At 42.6% G+C, this 17,945-nt stretch overlaps 1 protein-coding gene across 2 annotated transcripts in view; it reads left to right on the top strand.

Moving 5' to 3' along the window:
• The first annotated feature begins 1,944 nt into the window (after positions 1-1,944).
• LOC146798948 (tumor necrosis factor alpha-induced protein 2-like) overlaps positions 1,945-17,945 on the top strand; it is a 204,617-nt gene continuing 188,616 nt past the window's right edge. Inside the window, exon 1 of one of the 2 annotated variants that reach the window (XM_085626313.1) lies at positions 1,945-2,002. In XM_085626313.1, coding sequence (XP_085482439.1) covers positions 1,987-2,002 — 16 coding nt within the window. In that variant the 5' untranslated portion in view covers positions 1,945-1,986. The remainder of the gene's footprint in view (positions 2,003-17,945) is intronic. The other variant, XM_085626312.1, reaches the window with a different exon arrangement.

Here is a 17,945-nt window from a genome sequence, read left to right as displayed (position 1 = left end):
GTTACTGAAGAGTTTGTCTTGGAATTTCCAATTTGCTGGGCAAGGTAGATGGAAAACTATTTGAGCATCTGGCTGAGTAGGAACCTCAATGACCTGTGGAGAGCCAACTATGGGTGCTTAATGATATGGCTGGAGGAGAGAGTAAAGGGCTGGACAAGACTTCCTCTGTCCTTGACTGCGCGACTATCCATTGCTAAGATTGTGGTCCTCCCTAAATTCCTCTACATCACTCCACTCTACTTTATTCAACACTACACCACTCTACTCTGTGCCACTCTACTCTACACCATGCTACTCTATGGCACTTTGCGCCACGCCACTCTTCTCTTTGCCACTCTACTCTACGCCACTCCACAAAACTTTACTTTACACCACTTCACTTTACCCTATGCCACACTACTCTAAGCTTCTCCACTCTACTCTATCGCACTCCACTCTACTCTATGCCACTCTTCAGTACGCCACTCTGCTCTTTGCCACCCCTTTTCACTCCACTCTATTCCACTCTATGACACTTCACTCTTTGCCGCTCCCCACTGTGCCACTCTACTCTACGTCACTCTACTCTATGCCGCTCTACTCTATACCACTCCATTCCACACTCCATCACTCTACTCTTCACCAAACCCCTCTACTCTACAACACTCTACTCTATGCCACTCCAGTCTATTCCATGCCACTCTACTCTACTCTATGCCACTCCACTGTACTCTATACCACTCTTCTGTACGCCACTCTGCTATATGCCACCTTATTCCACTCCACTCTTCGTCACTACGCTCTTTGCCAATCCACACTGCGCCACTGACTCTATGTCACTCTACTCCATGCCGCTCGACACTTTACCGCTCCATTTTACACTGCGCAACTCTACTCTACACCACTCTACCCTACGCCACTCTATACATCTCTAAGCAGGGCCGGACTGGCCGTAACTGGCATCGGGTGTTTCCCCGAGAGGCTGGAATGTTGGGAGCCTGTTTTGCAGCAGTAGGGGGCAGTTTTGTTAGTGGAGTCTGGTTTGGCAGCAGTGCTGCACTAGTGACCCCAGGAGGCAAAGCAGTACTGCTTCACACTTGTGCCCTCTCTCTCCCCAGTGGCTGGCCCGACAAAATTGTCGGGTTGCTTTGAATTTCCAGCCCGGCCCTGTCTCTGTGCCACTCTACTCTATACCACTCTCAACAACTACTCTGGACTACTTTACGCTGCTCCTCTGCATGCCATTCGACTCCATGTCACTGTACTCCACGCCACTCTACTTCACTCCATCCCACTTTACGACACCCAACTCTATGCCACTCTATTCTGTGCCACCACCCTACGCTACCCCACTAGAACCATGCTCCTGTACAACGTGGCTAAAAGATATTGGCAAAGCCAACAGCTCTCTAATAAGCTAGACCTTTTGGCTTTGCCAATGCTTGTCAGATCTCCATTTCTTACCCTTTAGACCTCAGTTGTCTCTGTAAGTTATCCTTCTGACAAAGGTCACACTTGGTGGTAATAAATGCATGAACCTTCTTGGCAATTTTTTGGGGAGGGGAAGCTCTGGAACTATCATCAATTAATGTCGCAAAACACTACAGTGACCTAAAAATGAGCACATATTTGGGCCAGGCCCTTTGAGGGTAGTGTAAGGCTGAGCGTTTATGGAGAAGACTGGTTGGTGTTTAGGGGACTGGCAACGGCGGGAAGTCCCCACTGTTCCCATTTTGATGTTCTATTCACTATACAAAAATGTTTCTGTGATTCCCCTGGCACGTTGCTTGCCATTTTTTTTCCCTCTTGGAATTTTTTGTTTCATTTATCTGCATTGGATGCAGGCTTGGCGGTAGAGGCCGCCGGAGGAGAATGCAGAAGGGTGGAGGAGACGGGGCGTGCCTGGGAGGAGCCAGGGGCGTGTATGTATTTATAAACCCAGACACCGCGCGAGGTAGCCGGCCGGAGCGAGAAACCGCAGCTGGGAGTTACAGCCGGAGATCCACCATGACGTCCTATCTCAGTGAGTACATGCCCCGGCTCGAATGTGTGCTTGCGAACGCGCGTCGTGTCGCCGTAGCCCAGTGTGGTCTGTGCAAACCCATATGTCTGCAGTGGCGCTTTCTTTACTCACTGAGCATTTTCTGACTTTATTTTCTAATAGTGATGGTCCTTCGTATATTCCTCATAAACGTTATGATGTTAATCATTTCGCGTAAAACGTTCGTTCCCCACAGAGTTTTTCTCTTGGCGCTAAATAGTCGTGTGCTGAGCTACTTTATGTGACTGATCGGCACTGTTGAATGCAGACGATGATATGCTCAGTGTAAGTTTATTGCTATTAGGAAAAAGTAAGATGACAGCCGGCAATGCATTGTACATACAATAAATACCGTAGAAAACACTATTACACTAACATTCACTTAAACAAAAAATAATATTTATTTTAAGATGACTCCATTTTGTGTCTTCAGCGGGCCCCAGAAATAAAATATAAATATATGATAGTCATTGCCTGACGTCGCATATCATATTATTGATCAAATCGCATATATGAATGCCTTATCCTTCTTATTACAATCGCGAATGCTTTCATAATCGTTGAGATTTAAACGCCCTCTCTCCCGCGCGAGGACAGTAAGCTGAGAGCTAGTAATAAACACTGCGTTTCAAGTGTTTCATCACAGATGGTGTTTAAACTTTTGGTCGTCAGACCAATGAAGCGCCCGACACAGGCGGATACTTTACTATCCAGACCCTGTCCATGCATCATATAAATAGCCCCCGAGGGGAACTGTGTGCCAAAGCTACGTATGTCCTTCCTCAGAGAGCGCCCCCTCATGACCGCCTGCCCCTGGCACACACTGTGTGCGACAGAGATTCAGGTGCCGGGTTTCGCAAGCGACAAGTTCGTGTCGCCTTGACCACCCGGGGCAGCTGCACTTACTGCACTAATGACAGCATACCCCCGCCCCCCCCACCCCCACCCCCTGGCGGCTTGGAGACTGCTGACGTTCTGTGTAAAATGCCTCAGAGAACTGCGGGTGCAGCACTGTGCCCTGTAGCCCATGAGGAGAAGGCGGCCTGACTCTACAAACCCTTGACAATGGTCATCACATTACAACCCTCCATCAAAAAAAAGGCAATCACAACAGAAATTGGTATAATCAGTGCTTGAAATGGGGAACATAGAAGTGCAGATGCTCTGTGCTAGAGTACCTGCTTGTTTCTGAGAAGTGCCGGAACTCTCCAAATAAAAGTTTTACATTTCGCTCGAGAAGTGCCGGTACTCTGCCTCTCAAAATATAAAAAGTGCCGGCACTCAGTACCGGACAGTACCGGCCCATTTAAAGCACTGGTATAATTGTCAAACACTAGTATGATTAAAACTAAAGCTTATGCTTCAGCAATTCCTGGTGGTGAAAACCTCAGTGACTCTTCTCAATGTTTTGCAAGGCGTGTCTTTTGCGTTACGCCACTCGTATGTCTCTGTACCTGATGTTAGTGTAGCCCGGGGACCTGTTGTACCTGGTTACTGGGCACCTGTTTGTTAAGGCGTTGTTTCACGTTGTGTACATCTATGTATTGTAGTATATGTGCCTTATATGCAAGTTAACTGATTAATGCCTCGAAACATCCTGTCCACACCTAACTGATAAAGCATTGCTGAGTTCATTTAATTAATTCCACAATTCAGTAATTGTTACCTCTACTGATAAGTCAGATATTAATACAAATGGGCACCAAATGAGGAATAACAGCAATATTCGGATATGCTGTTCCATATTTAAAGGTGGAAAAAAGCTGCCTCTTAACACACATTTCCATGATGTGAAGTTGTATTGGCGAATATTTTGATGCGGTGATGTAAAAGAGAAAGATTCAGTTAAATGTGTGGAAATCTGCTTACGGCATATTTAGGGCGGTATAAATACGGATAACGTAACCTATAATTATTTAGTCATTGTTTGGCGTGTGCAGCTCGCTGCTCTGCTGCCTGTGATAGTCAGTGCTTTTGGAGGCTGCACCACATGCTGTGCACAATGTATTTCTTCTAATCGTGTTTGGACAGGTGAGGCCTTTTTGGAACTACTTACACTTAGTGCAGAATATGTGTCAGTATTTAGTAGCTAACGAATTTGCCCACCAATAACTTCTTGCTTTGCACCAACGTATGAATGTTTTGGTTGGAAATTCATTAAACCAGTGTACTCTAGCATACCATTTTTTCAATGTATGATGAAATACAACTGCTTAACAGCTTCACACATGTCAATAAAAAAGGTCAACCTGGGTGACGAAACAACTTCTACAAAGTTGTTGTTGTGCAGAATAAGTCTGTTCTACATAGCATCCATACATTTTGTGCACCCTGGACGTCACTGTGATTACCACTCTGTTAAATCATTTAGACTCAACATACAAACTGGCCCCTGGTGCATACATGAAACGATGATGTCATTTTGAGTGTGTAATTTCTGACCTCTGCTCTCTACTTGTATTGCTTGAATGTCGGGTGTATCGACAGGTTGCTGTTTTGCTTGCTATAGGGTTGACTTATCATGGTGCGTTGCCTGCTGATGAGCAATATTATCCAGGGGGTAGAGCACTCCTGGCAGTCGTGGATGTAGATGGAGTCGGAGGGCGGGAGCCCAAGACAAGGGCCCTGTTCCACCCTAACCAATCACTATGTGGGAGTCCTGCCCCCTCCCAACCCCTCTGTCGTCGGAGAATATTGCTATTGTAAATCGGACTTTTAAGATTTGTGATGAACTTAATAAAATTGTCCTTTATTAGATGTGTTTTTCAAGGCACTATTAAGGTGGAAGGGTCCAAGAAGTGTACCTGTTGGATTTTCTTGGGGCGAAAAAGCGCTGTCATTTTTTTTAATGGCGTTGCATTGTAATGAGTGTCAAATTATGAGGCTTACAAAAAGGAGCGTATGAAAAAGTTGATAACAGGTTTTAGCCACAATAGAAATCATGTATTGGTGATCTCGCTCTAATTTTAGAAAGAATGACCGCCGCTGTGACAGCCCCTGCAGCACGTTCCTGCACGGTGTGACATGCATGCCACACCATGCAGAAATGGGGGCGCAATTCTAGGGGGTTACAAAATGTGCACCCCACCCGCATGCAGCCCCATCACAGATCTGTCCGGGGGCCCTGTTAGGGCCCCCTTTCCTACATGTCCACTACCCTTTTCATGGCGGGATCACCGCCATGAAAAGGGTGGTGGGTATGTAGGTCATAATATGCTCTGCAGTGCAGGTATCGGCATCGCCAGCATATTGAGGCTGGTTGCAGACCGCCAGCGCAGCGGGATCCTTGATCCCGGCAGATCCAGCGGTCTCGTGGCGGTCCGACCGCCACACTGCGTGTACTGTGGCGGACCCGCAGTGGGGCGGTGGTTAGACCAGTACCATGAATATGGCGGTCCTGAGGACTGCCATACTCCTAATGAGGCCCTGAATGTTTACTTGAGGCACAAATGGAAAAGGGGTTGCTTTGCTTTTAGCTTGTTGTTAGGTGATTAGTATTAGTTGGTAACATAGATTATCACTATTTAAATTTTATTAACTGTTTTTTTTTTTTTAAAGTGCCGGGTGTGATATTTCTGTAGATTTGAATGGTTTTCTTGTGCTGTGCAGCTAATTTAAATTTCTTCTAAAACAACAAAAGAGATGTTTATACATTTTTTTTGGAATACGGGTGACTGAAAAAGAAGAGTTAGTTAGGGCCTTATTACGAATACAGCAGTCCTCTGGACCGCGGACTCGTGGTGGCAGTCCGACCACCGCCACACTGAGGGTCCGCTTGCATTATTCTGAGTGTGGTGCCATGGATTACACTCATAATATGGCGAGCTGGCGCACAGCGGCCTTGGTGGTCCTCCTGCGGACGGAGTGGTGGAGGTGTAATAAGGCCATTAGTCTTTGCAAAGTTAAAGTGGTTTTGGAAATAAAGATGAATTGGTCATTCTAGTTGAAAAAATAATTACTGGTTAATATTCAAGTAATGTGTAAAATGAATCGCGCTACACTGTGTTTTCTGTACTTGTAGTGGTTTTCACTTGTAGAGTTGTCTGTCAAAAATTGGTTTTGTACAAGAAAATATTATTTAGGAGCAGTGTTTATTTCAATACATATCTGTGATGTTACAATAAGATAACATTAAACTTACATGTGTTGGTAGGTAGGTGACTCTCTTCCTTTGAAGCAGTGTCTCTGAAGTATGTCATCTTCTGTCACTTGTCACCAGAGGAATGATGACAATATGGACGACTATCTCTGTGTATGTATTTTGACTAACATCTCTTTTTTCAAATATAAAATATGTTTTAGTAGCTACATTCAATTTTGCGAATTTGTTTTGACTGAAACATGGTTTACTTTGTTTAAAAGAAAAAATGTTATGTACATGATTTGAACTTACTATTATGATATTGGCGACATCTTGCTCGGGGCCTTTTTTTGAAGTATAACATGTTTAATATACATGTTTACTTTTGTTTATTTGTAAAATACTTTTTAAACTAAACGCAATATTTATAATATTGTATAAATTTTGCGTTGTAAAGAAAAACGTGTGGTAGAAGTCTGCGTGGTAAAGGTGTTTACATAGACTACAACTTGTTGTAATGTCTTGCATTGTACAAACTGTTTTGTAAAATCAAATAATGCGTGATAAAGTCTGATATTCCTTCAGTGTTGACTCCATCCTCCAGAAAAGCAGCAAACATCCAGATGCAACTGCTTGGACCCTGAGATACACACGTGTGAAACAGCGTGATGGTGGAATGTTCCTGACCAATGTTTGATGACAAGGTGTTTTGCACTCCTGAGATGGACTCCTGTGTGTCTACCTTCTTAAACAAGATCTCCAAAATCCACAAGTAGGCCTTAGACTGCACCTGGTGATCTTGTCAGGATTAAGTGATAGCCATGGTGGACTCACAAACAGCATTTTTAGATGTGGCTCTAGCAGGAAAGAACACTGATATATAGTAGACCCAGAAAATACAGCGATGGTAGACCCGGAGCCATTTGTCACCTGGGCAATGCCAATTTTACTGTCTCTACACAGAGACGCAGTTCCATTGATAAGGTTGGTCCCCCAGTTGGGGAACCTGGCATCTCTTGAGGCAGTCCTTTTTGTCAACGAGTTGAACAGATGCATGAACATGTTTTCTGTGCAAGACAAGGTATAGCTGTCACCAACCTAGTGAAGACAATAGGTTTTTCACATCGAAGGTTGTTGCCTTTGTGGTAACCTGGAGAACCAAGTCTTCTATGAGAACTTTTATTTACCAGTTCTTTCTGGATAACCGAAGACTGCTCGCAGTGAACTGTTGAAGGAGCATATGGATATTATGAGAGCGTTTAGACCCATACAGCACTTACCATCCTATGTGAGGTCCTTTAAGACAGTGTAAATGGCTATGATTGCTCAGTAGATGAAGTTGGCTGGCGTCAATGTGGATCTCCGTACAGCTCATTCAGTCAGAGGGGCCATGGCTTCTAAGCATGTTATAGCTGGCATAAGTTTGAAAGATATCATCAGAGGGAGGACTGGTCGCAGAAGAAATCGACATTCAAAACTACAGGTGATAGCTATGCTTTAAAGTAGCACAATCCATACCTGCAATCCTGTCAAAGAATGAAATAAATCCAAGTTTTTATGTCTGAAAGTTTTTTAATTCTGTTAAGGACAAAGAGGTGAGGATTATTCCTGCCTACGAAGCCACAACTAAATGTACAGTATGTTTAGATTGATATTTTAAATTTCTAGTGTTATTCACTGATGTTTTGCTTCCCCTGCCCATAATGTAAGCATTGTAATGAAAATATAATAGAGTGAACAGAGTAGGTAGGTAATTATGCATTGTATAATTTAAATTAAAAAACAATACAAAAAAGAGTGAAAAAGGAACAGCCAAATAAATACCAATAATATTAAAAGCAATACTCATTATCGTTCAACTCAAAGATACAATTCATAAGTAAGGGAAAGGAAATTATCGTTTATTAAGGCTTTAGAATGTGCCATGATCGGACCAGATTAATTTCCATTGGATCTTTAAATGTGCTCCAATTAAAGAAATTTGGTTGTACACCCAATTAGTTTGTTCGAGCTCTCAGCATATCAATATATTGTTACATTGAGTGAATACAGTATTTCTGTGTGCAGTCTCAGAGGTAAAGCATAGCCAGGATTAACAGCAAACACATGACATATTTGCTGACTGCAGCAAAGGAAAGAAAAGAAGTGTAGGAAACTTATGTACACTAAGCGACTTGATTGGAAGATTTATGTTTGTATGATCGCCGTTTTAATTATATGGTTCATGGAAGTTGTAATTATTTAGTTCTTTTAACACTGATTTAATAAATGCAGTGTGTTGAGAGATCATAGACTCCACCTTTGTGTTCTTAATAGAAGTAAAACTTTCAGATGGGAAAGCTAGAATAATTTGCATTCCCAACAAAAGCACCAGCCTGTCTGTGTATTCCATAGTGTTCAACTGCAGGTTCACCATGGAGTTCTGATTAACAGCTAGAGAACTAAAATGTAATATTCATTACGTATGACACTCTTAAATGGCATGTTAATGCACTCAGAGCTGCTGAAATGAAAAGCCTAAAATGTGGAGCAGGCTGAAATAAATGAGCAACATGTGGAGTTTCATTTTGTCATGAGAATTATGGTTAGTGCACCAGGAAGCTAAAATTAGGACATATTTTCTATATGTTCTCAATATCTCACTTATACATTCGGAGAAATGTGTGGCATACTGAGTGCATAATGCACTTCCAATAGAAGCTGCAGCTTGCCAGATGGTTCTCCTGTGTTCTACTGCAGCTTCACTATAAATTCTAATAAGCAACTTGAATGTTAACATTCAATGTTCATGACAAAAGTGGACCCAAACACCACGTTTACAGAAGAGGATTCTTCAGCTGAAAGGCTTCCGTTTGTGCAGATGGGATGAAATGATCACCGATATGAATCCAGCTGCTTGTGAGGAGCACTATGGGTCTTAATGGCATTTATGGTGTAATATATTCTTAAAGGGCTAAAAATAATTGATGAGAGAGTGCCTTACCCAAGTCCATCACACCCTTATTTTAATGAGACAGGTCCCTACCTAAATTCTAGCAGTCCCTCTCCAAATCTATTTTCTCAGACTATACATGCTCTCCTTCACTTATTAGCTCCATAGTTTTAAAAAAGTAACATTTTGCTCGACATAGCATTTTTAAATTATCTATTTAAAACTCTGAAAATAGATATATGTGCAGGAAGCTATTTGCACACAAATCTCATATTTAAAATGAATTGATTTGTGCTTCCTTGGGCATGTGGTGCAGCCTCCTTGGGTAGTGAGACCCTCCACATGAGTTGCTCTTATGACACTTAGAGGCTAATTATGATGTCGACATCGTCTCAGTTCTAGGCCCGACTGACCTCTGGTCGGCGGTCCCTAACGCCTAATTAGGATGCGACTGAACACTGTTCGGTCGCATTCCTACATTTCCCTATGGGAGCATGCTGTAAACTAACAGTAATACATGCTCCCATAGGGAAATGGGAGGTGCATTCCATCCCTGCACCCTGTGGCAGACACCTCAAGGTGCCTGCCACAGGGTGCAGGGATCAACAGGGGGGGCACTGTAGGTGCCCCCTCGGCCTCCAACCGGAGGCGGCGCACCCAAGGGGGCCCTGCTGGGGGTTCCCAAACATGCTTTCTGACATAGTTTCCATGTCAGAAAGACCGACATGCAGGCATTGTAATGGGGCGGTCGGTAAGTAAACCGAGGGGCCGATTAGGATGCGGCCCAGAAGGCTCCGACCGTCGGAGCCTTTATGTTATAGCCTGCATTTGTAATAGCTTCAAAATCATTTTTATTGAGGGTTAAATATGTGAAATTGATCCAGCACATTTCAAAATAAGCACATTTGTTGTCTAAAAAAGTGTCTCTCTTTAAACCGTATAAATGACCACATTCAAAGGCAGCTAATAAAAAAAAAATTAAAGCAACATTATGAATTTGAGTGAACAACGAGAGAGCTATTTTAAAACAGAGTGAGAACTGTTGTGAGCTGAATCATTTTCACAGATTGGAAACAGCTGAAGTATATAAAACAATCAGCCTAAAAGGAATGAATTCAGGGTCTCATTTATGTCATTTTAATGCATTTTTGTATGTACAAATTATCTCTTCAGAACAGAAAAGTGAATGACTCTAAACACATCTCCTCCAGAAGCATTTCCTTTATTAAAAAGGTAAATTATGTGAGCTATGCAGGTGAGCGCTTCTCCTCTTTATCAGAACTCTGTGATCTATACAGGCAGCTGTTAGGAGAAAGAGGTGTAGTGAAATGTGGGTTGATACTCTAATAAGGCTCCTCCCAGGTACTCACTATGATGTGAGTCAATATGAACCAGCTAGGAGTTAATCAAAATACAATATTTCAGTAGTATACAGCTGTCCAATGTACTTTTGTTAACAGTGATGTCATAGTAATACAATCCTCCTTCGATAGGGTTTACGATGTCATAGAAACACTAACACCATTTAACATTAATGCTTTTTGACATCATCACAACCTTTCAACTAAACAATCTGCCTGGCCGTTTCCACGTTTTACACTGTGATGAAATTTGAAATTAATATATTTAAAAAATTGGATTTAAAGTTATGTATTAAATGAAAAAAGGTACCACTCACACTTAATTTATTTTTCTAGGAAATCTATGGCCATTGAGAGTCAATGACATATAGAGATTAATAGCATGTAGATGTTTTAAAAGTCATTGATGGTTTTTCTTGAATTTGGAAATGGTGGTAAGAAGGAAGTTCACCCTGATCTGTATTTAAGAAGCAGTGATGAAAATGAGTAAAATGGAGCCACAAGTATAAAAACAGAAAGTGTATAACTTGGCTGACAAAGGGCATAATTTAGAGTTTGTCGGACAGGAGTACCCTGTCTGCCAAACACATGGTTCCGCCACTCTTTAGACTAAGAGGAATTTTCGTTTTCCCACCGACATAGCCTCTCTTGGCTCTGCTGGCTGAAACATTTGACTGACTGCCAGACTGATATTGGGCCATTGGTCAAAGAACATCAGACTGTCCACCCTATGTAGGGCAGAGGTTCTGACATTATTTATTGCTGTCTGTTCCCACCAAAAAAAGCCTGGCAGTCCCGAATAGAAAAAGACCTCCACACATTGAAAAGGAGCTCTCAATGTTTTACTGCCGTTTATTTTTTTTCAACCACAAACTCTTGCTTTGGAAGTTTGTTTTGAAAAACAAAAATCCCAGGACCTCAATATGATGGCGGTCGGACGAGCGTCCGACCACCGTTGCCTCGGGCGGTGTCCAACCGACTACATGTCAGCGGTCCTACCTGCCGGATTACAATGCGACCACTGTGCAGGTTGTTGGAAAACTGTTTTTTTCATTGTGGCTTGTACTGTGGCCCCAGAAAAGAGCCACCGCACAAGCCTCAGTGGAAAAGGGCAGTTCTCAAGTATCCATGCACCGTGTGCCAGGCCCCATGTGGTGCCTGACACACGGTGCATGGATGTTTGGTGGGCACAAGGTGTGCCCCCTGGGCCCCATAGCAGAAGCCCACAGAGGATGGGGGTCATGCTAGGGGCACCCAAAGTCCGATGCCAACTGCCTTTACATGGCGGTCGGATCGCAATGTAAAGGCAGAGGGAATAGTGGCATTGTAATCCCTACAGCGGTGCCTCCGCAGGCACCGACTCCATTGTAGGGATTACGCTCCGATGGGCTCCTTGAGCCTGTCAGAGAAGTTGGTTGGTCCCTCCCCCCACTGCGGTCCAACCAACATCAGAATGAGGCCCCTAGCTTTGTAAATGCATTGAACATATCACACACAAAGCAATGCCTTGGCACCTTCAAAGGAGCTACATTGGCAGCGGCTGTGCTGAAGGCTCAAAGATCTCCACCTGCTTGGCGGAGATCTCTAAATATGGAGAGTTGTACTCCAACAAGTCAGTGGAGTACATCCCTCCTCTGACATGGCAGTTCAGTCTGCTAAACCTTAAACGAGGCCCAAAGTGTTGATAATAGCAGCTACATTCATAACTGCAAAAATGTGAGTCTGTTTTGAAGTAAAAATCTTCCTTTTCTTTACCATTTGTCTGAATTTGCAGCATGAGGATTTGGCAGATCTAAGCACCATCATACTGAGGAGGATAAACATCAAACACTCTGGTATTCTCTTGACTATAAAAAGTCTACTTGATTCAGTGGCTGTGACTGAAAGATTCTTAGGAACAACTCCTGAAATGTTTGTGTTATGAGGATTTTTTTCAATTTTTATATTATGTGAACTTAGCCCAAGGGCACTGAAAGTTGATTCACAATTTCTTCATTAAATAGTGGAATGTGGACAGAAGCTGAGGTCATTTATATGGCCGTGGAACTCTGATTCTAATGTTCTTTTCACATACAGTAGGCGTTAGTGGATTCTAGTAATACATGGTTACACCATCATCACTTCTTCCCTTTTTTTAAATCCTTAGTATCATATTTTGTCTGATTAAAAAGGATTTCCTTTTTCACATTTATAGAAGAAAAGTGGAACTGTTTCATGAAACAAGTACATTATTACACGCATAAAAAATAAAAATGTGATGTAAATATGTATCTTTTATTGCACACAATTCAATGATATAAAAACCCATATTTCCCCAGCGTCGGTGAAATATGGCAAATACTTAATGGTTCCCCATAAAACTTCATCATCTTAATGACTTTTCAAAGCTTGAACATTGTTAAGGATCTTAGGATGGTACAGCATGGGGGACTATCTTATGTGTCAGGGTTATCTACATTACACAGCAAAAAGTGAAAACTATGTGGCACATTCGTTGGCAGCATTATTTTCATCCATTTAAGGGAGAAACAACATTTTTGTGACATCTGCAAAATTACGCTAATTATGTGGCAAATGGGTTAGTTAACTTGGAAAGAATGTTTTCTTCAAAGTGCAGCCAAAAATACACACAAACTGGAATTTGAATGGTAGGTGTTGTTAAACTTTCTTGACTACATAGCTAATAAAACAATAGGCAATGGTTACGATCAGTGGATATAGGTGATTCTGTAGCTGCAGCGTTTACTGTATGGTTATGAATTTAATCGTTTTGCCAAACAACTTGCCACATAACTTGCAAAGTTTGTACATTTCACAAACATGTTGTTTCTTGCTCAAATGGATGAAGATAATGCTGCTGGAGAAATTGTCACATAATATGCACTTCTGCCATATAATTGAGATAATGTTGGCACATAATTTGGTCATCCATTCCACATATTCCTAGTAGTCCTGAGAAAGTTAAAGCTCTGCATAGTGGTTTGGGGACAGCCATTATAATGATCACATTTTATTATTATAAATATGGGTTTTAACCACAGTACAGCAAAAACAGTGTTTACTGCCTGGTGCTTGAGATATGGCACATCCTTATTGTGTGCAACCATAACGTGAACACACATGTTTTTATATATAGGTGACCTTATATCCATGTAGTTAATGTGTTGGGACCTGTGGGCAATATTGGCGTTGTAAACCAGTATGTTGAGCACCATAGTACTTGATCTACAGACATCAAAGAAGTTTGAAATCCTCTTCACTATAGCAGTTTTGAGAAATGTGCACCTTTCCAGTTTTTTATTTTCACTCAGAATTTTAGATGCCCTGATTATGTCGAGAAATATCGGTTTTGTCCATTTTGTATCTGCGCGATCTTTTACCTGACCTGTTTAGAAATTGTGCAAAGACATTATGCCTCATTATCCACCAAAACCACGAAGCAAATATCTATACGAGTTGCAGAACTATCTAGTTCCACACCTCAAATGTGTTCCGGTGACAAGCGGGTGCAACGAAAATGATTGACATCCTCCGAGCCATTGGGTGTCGCCTCTGGTATAATCTCCTTTTAGATTGGATAATGTGGTTCAGAAAGGGAGGGCACTTTTCACTGCGTGTAATCAAAAATAAACACATATATCTCGTTAAATTGTTTGACCTCATTCTTATCCAAGAGATTTGACAAGTTTGCACAGCAACAGTGCGGCTCAATATTGTAAGGGAAATAGCACATCTAGTTGAAGCTGGCTTTCCTTAGTGCGAGGTAAAGCTAACACCCACTGTAATTATCCTAAAGGCAGACTGAGTTTATCTCAAAGCAACCAGCCTCAGAACAAAGGGCATTTACCCAAACCGCACGTCACAAAATAAAATAAAAAATCCACTCGGCTCTTCCCTAATTTTCAGTCACACGGCCAACTTCCTGATTCATTTTTTTTTTTTTTTTTTAAATAAAGCGATGCATTATCAAGGTAAAAATGCAGAAGAACGTGGGAGTTCCCAATGCTTGTTTAATGGGACTGCATTGAAGTGAGTGCCAGGAGTATAATGATTTCCGGCAAGATCATGGGTACCTGCAAACATTTTCTCAGGGGCCAAAACGTTTGGCCTGTAATGTGACCGAGGGCCGCACTGATGCCAGCAGGGTGGTGGTGAGGGGGTTTGCGGTTATGGGGATTGGTGGTAAGGTGGGTGTAGGGAAGTGATGCATATACATCTAGTTGCTGGATTTCACAATGTGAACTAGAAAACCTGGAATTAATCCCGGCTTCCCCGCTTAACCCAATTGTGTGATCCTAGGCAATTTTTTTACTTGCTTTCCCTCATTTTTCTTCATTATCACATATAAGAGGACCTCGAAATACATGAATTCAGGATGTGCGCTGTATAAAACCTTCTCCTGTGTTTAATTTAATGAACTATATGTTGTTCATGTACAATAGGAACTCAGTCACCCAAAGAGCGCACATAATAATCAATTTTCATCTTAGTTCACTTTTGGCATTCTTGTCAGGGTGGGGGGAAGAATGAATATTTCTAATTTCATGTTTGAAAACTGTCACTTTTAAAAAATACTTCTCAGTGCACTGATATAATCTGATGGTCTAACGTGAACAATACTATATGTTAATAGTGCTGAGTCAAATAAACAGCAGCCCCAATCTGCTGTTGACCAGGTCCGGAGGGTCACATGTGGCCCCCGGGCCGTACTTTGAGTATCACTGGGCTAGTTGATTGGTAGATGGCCATACAACCTGTCAGAGCTTAAGGGAAAGGTGACAAAAGGGAGGCAACAGGGCAACCAGAGGAGAAAACCACCTGGTGGGGATAATTGATCAAGTGAAACACTGATCAGCTGCCATCCTGAAGTGTACATCACTTGGATTTCCAGAAGAAAGGAGGGGGAATGGGGACGAGGTACCAATAAGGAAGCCTACCCCTCCTCTGGATCCACAGAAATGTCCAGGATGGGGCATGGTGCTCACGCACCCAAGGTGCACTATATGTAAGGATGGAGGGCCTTGCTGAAACCAGTTTTATGGGAAACATCCATTACAATGCAGTAATTACATCGCACTGCTTTTACAGCGCAACTGTTACAATGCAACTGCCATTACATCGCATGCCATTACAATGCATGCCATTTCAACGCATGCCATTACAACGCATGCCATTACAACACATTATAAGGTAAGTGAGGGGAGATTTTTTAGTTTTAGGATAAGTATGGGTTTTGGGGTAGTTGGGAATAGTAATTTTTACCCCTACACTATCCAACACTTTCCCTACTGTTGCACTCACTGGAGTGGGAATAGTAATTTATACCCATACACTATCCAACACTTACACTACTGTTGCCCTAAAAGTATTATGCATTGTAATGGAATGCGTTGTAATGGTAGTTTTAAAAAATGCGTTGTAATGGCATGCGTTGTAAAATCATGTGATGTAATGGTAGTTGCGATGTAAAAACCGTGTTGTAAAAGCATGCGTTGTAATTGTTTGCGTTGTAACTTCATATATTCCAGTTTTACACTTTTTGGCCAAAAAGCCTATCCTTTGTATACATAGCACCCTGAATTTAGAAGTATGGGCTAGCATAGTTTAAAAACTTCAGACCTCTTGCCCGTTCAAATGTAAACTTTCTGCACCCCACGGTATAAAAACATAAATCAGTGCTACCTTTCACAGTTGTACATCCGTCATGCCCCCAACCCATTACATGAACCTCAAAGTACTTCTCAGAGAATCACTGGTCTGTGCCATTGGTGAAGAAGGGCCTTGCGGATGCAAGGCACATAGGCAACTGACACCACACATGCCCTGGACCCAGCGTTATTTCTCATCTCCAGTGAACCCCATTCAGTAACAGTTCCTGGAACCCTCCACAAAAGCCACAGAGGCCCAGACATAGCCTGAGCGCTGCATGGCTCAAGGCAGCAGTCATGATAACACAGGAAATCTGCATGTCAGAACAGGATAGATCGCTGAGTTCTGCACTTGCAAGGTGAGAGTTGCATTGGCAAATGGGATGGGAAAGCACACTTAACAGGAAAGGACAATATGAGAGTGCAGGATGGGAGAGAACACAGCTGGCATAGGATGAAGAGGCATACAAGCGAAGAGAACAGAACAGATAAGTGCAAGATGTGAGGGAGAATCTGATAACAAGCACAAAGTGAATGAGAGGAGAGGGTGAAAGAGAACATGGGATGGCAGGAAATCGGCTGGGCAGATCAAAGCACTGGAGACTGCATAATAGGAGAGATCAGGAGAGGAGAACTAGAAGAGAGGATATGGCGCACAAGAGAAGTGCACTAGACGAGGGCATGCACAGTGCAAAAGCCTGTGGACAAGTTGGAGACCTGAGCCATCCTCTTGGAAAGTGGGACCTGCATCCCTATTGTGAGGCTTTTCTGTATTGAAAGGAATCCAAGGCTCTTGAGCCAAAGACTGCTACTCAATTTTAGATCAAATTTATTGTTAGGACTAGGGCAAAAAAATGGGTGTGAGAGGAACAAGACGGACGTAAGCGGATTGGAAGAAGAATATCAGGAGAACATGATTTCAGTACCATACACTTAATTAAAATCTAAGAGAACAATTGCAGTAGGGGAAAAGGTGGGAAGACAAAAGGAAAGGTGAGAGATAGCAGTAAACTGACAGAGAGAGCCAGAGAGTGAGGGTGACAATCACAGCCATAGAGTGGCTGACTAAGGAGGCACGTTGGCAGCTACATGCAGGACGGGAGAGAGTCTAGGAGGGGATGCTGCCTCGCCAGCTGGAAACAGTATAAAGAAAAAGAAACTTTGTACCTGGAGCCCTGGCACTGAAGTGTAGGACGTAATGTGGAGATGACCTCACTGTGCACTGGTAAAACATCCTCAGTAGCAGTGAGGACAGCCAATGGCTGACCAATTTGGTATACTATGGTGGGCGGAAGCAAATTGTGAATGCCACTAGGCCAGACTAATAGATGAAGAGGGCTGACTGAAAACCCCATCTGTGCCAGGCTACACCAGACTTTGGCTTGCTTTGTTTTATAAAATCTTATTTTTGGGGAAGCTGCCGCCTTTGTCGATCTTACAAAAACCATAAGAGTGGCATTGGCCTCGGATGTGTTGGCTTTGGCAGTGCTGTTGCCATTGCTAAACTGACATTAGAATTCCCAGATGCCCAATGCATGTGAAAGCAACATCTCCATCATGTATTGGTAAAGAATGAATGAGAAGTATGGAACAAACTTTGAAAAACGCCCACCTTTGTCTGCGTATGAATGCAGATGCATGGCATCCATCTTGGACTTTTGTTATACTTCATGTCAAAAACATTTGAAGATGGTCGCCCTTGTGTGCGCGTGTATACTCAAGCGCGGGAGGCCATCTTGGAATGCATTTTCTCATAAACTGTACCAAAACGGCAATAGGCAGGGCCATATTATATATGTAAGAGCTTCTGCATACTCGAGTTTGTGCGTGGTTTAGGATAAGGGTGGGAAAAGAGTGATGGAGTGCAGGGATAATGAATGTGTGAGCGAGTACAGTGTTGTAT

Source organism: Triturus cristatus, chromosome 9, assembly GCF_964204655.1.
Source record: "Triturus cristatus chromosome 9, aTriCri1.1, whole genome shotgun sequence".
In the NCBI taxonomy this organism is placed as follows: domain Eukaryota; kingdom Metazoa; phylum Chordata; class Amphibia; order Caudata; family Salamandridae; genus Triturus; species Triturus cristatus.
The sequence above is the reverse complement of the archived record's forward strand: the minus strand, read 5'-3'. Positions and strand labels throughout refer to the sequence as shown.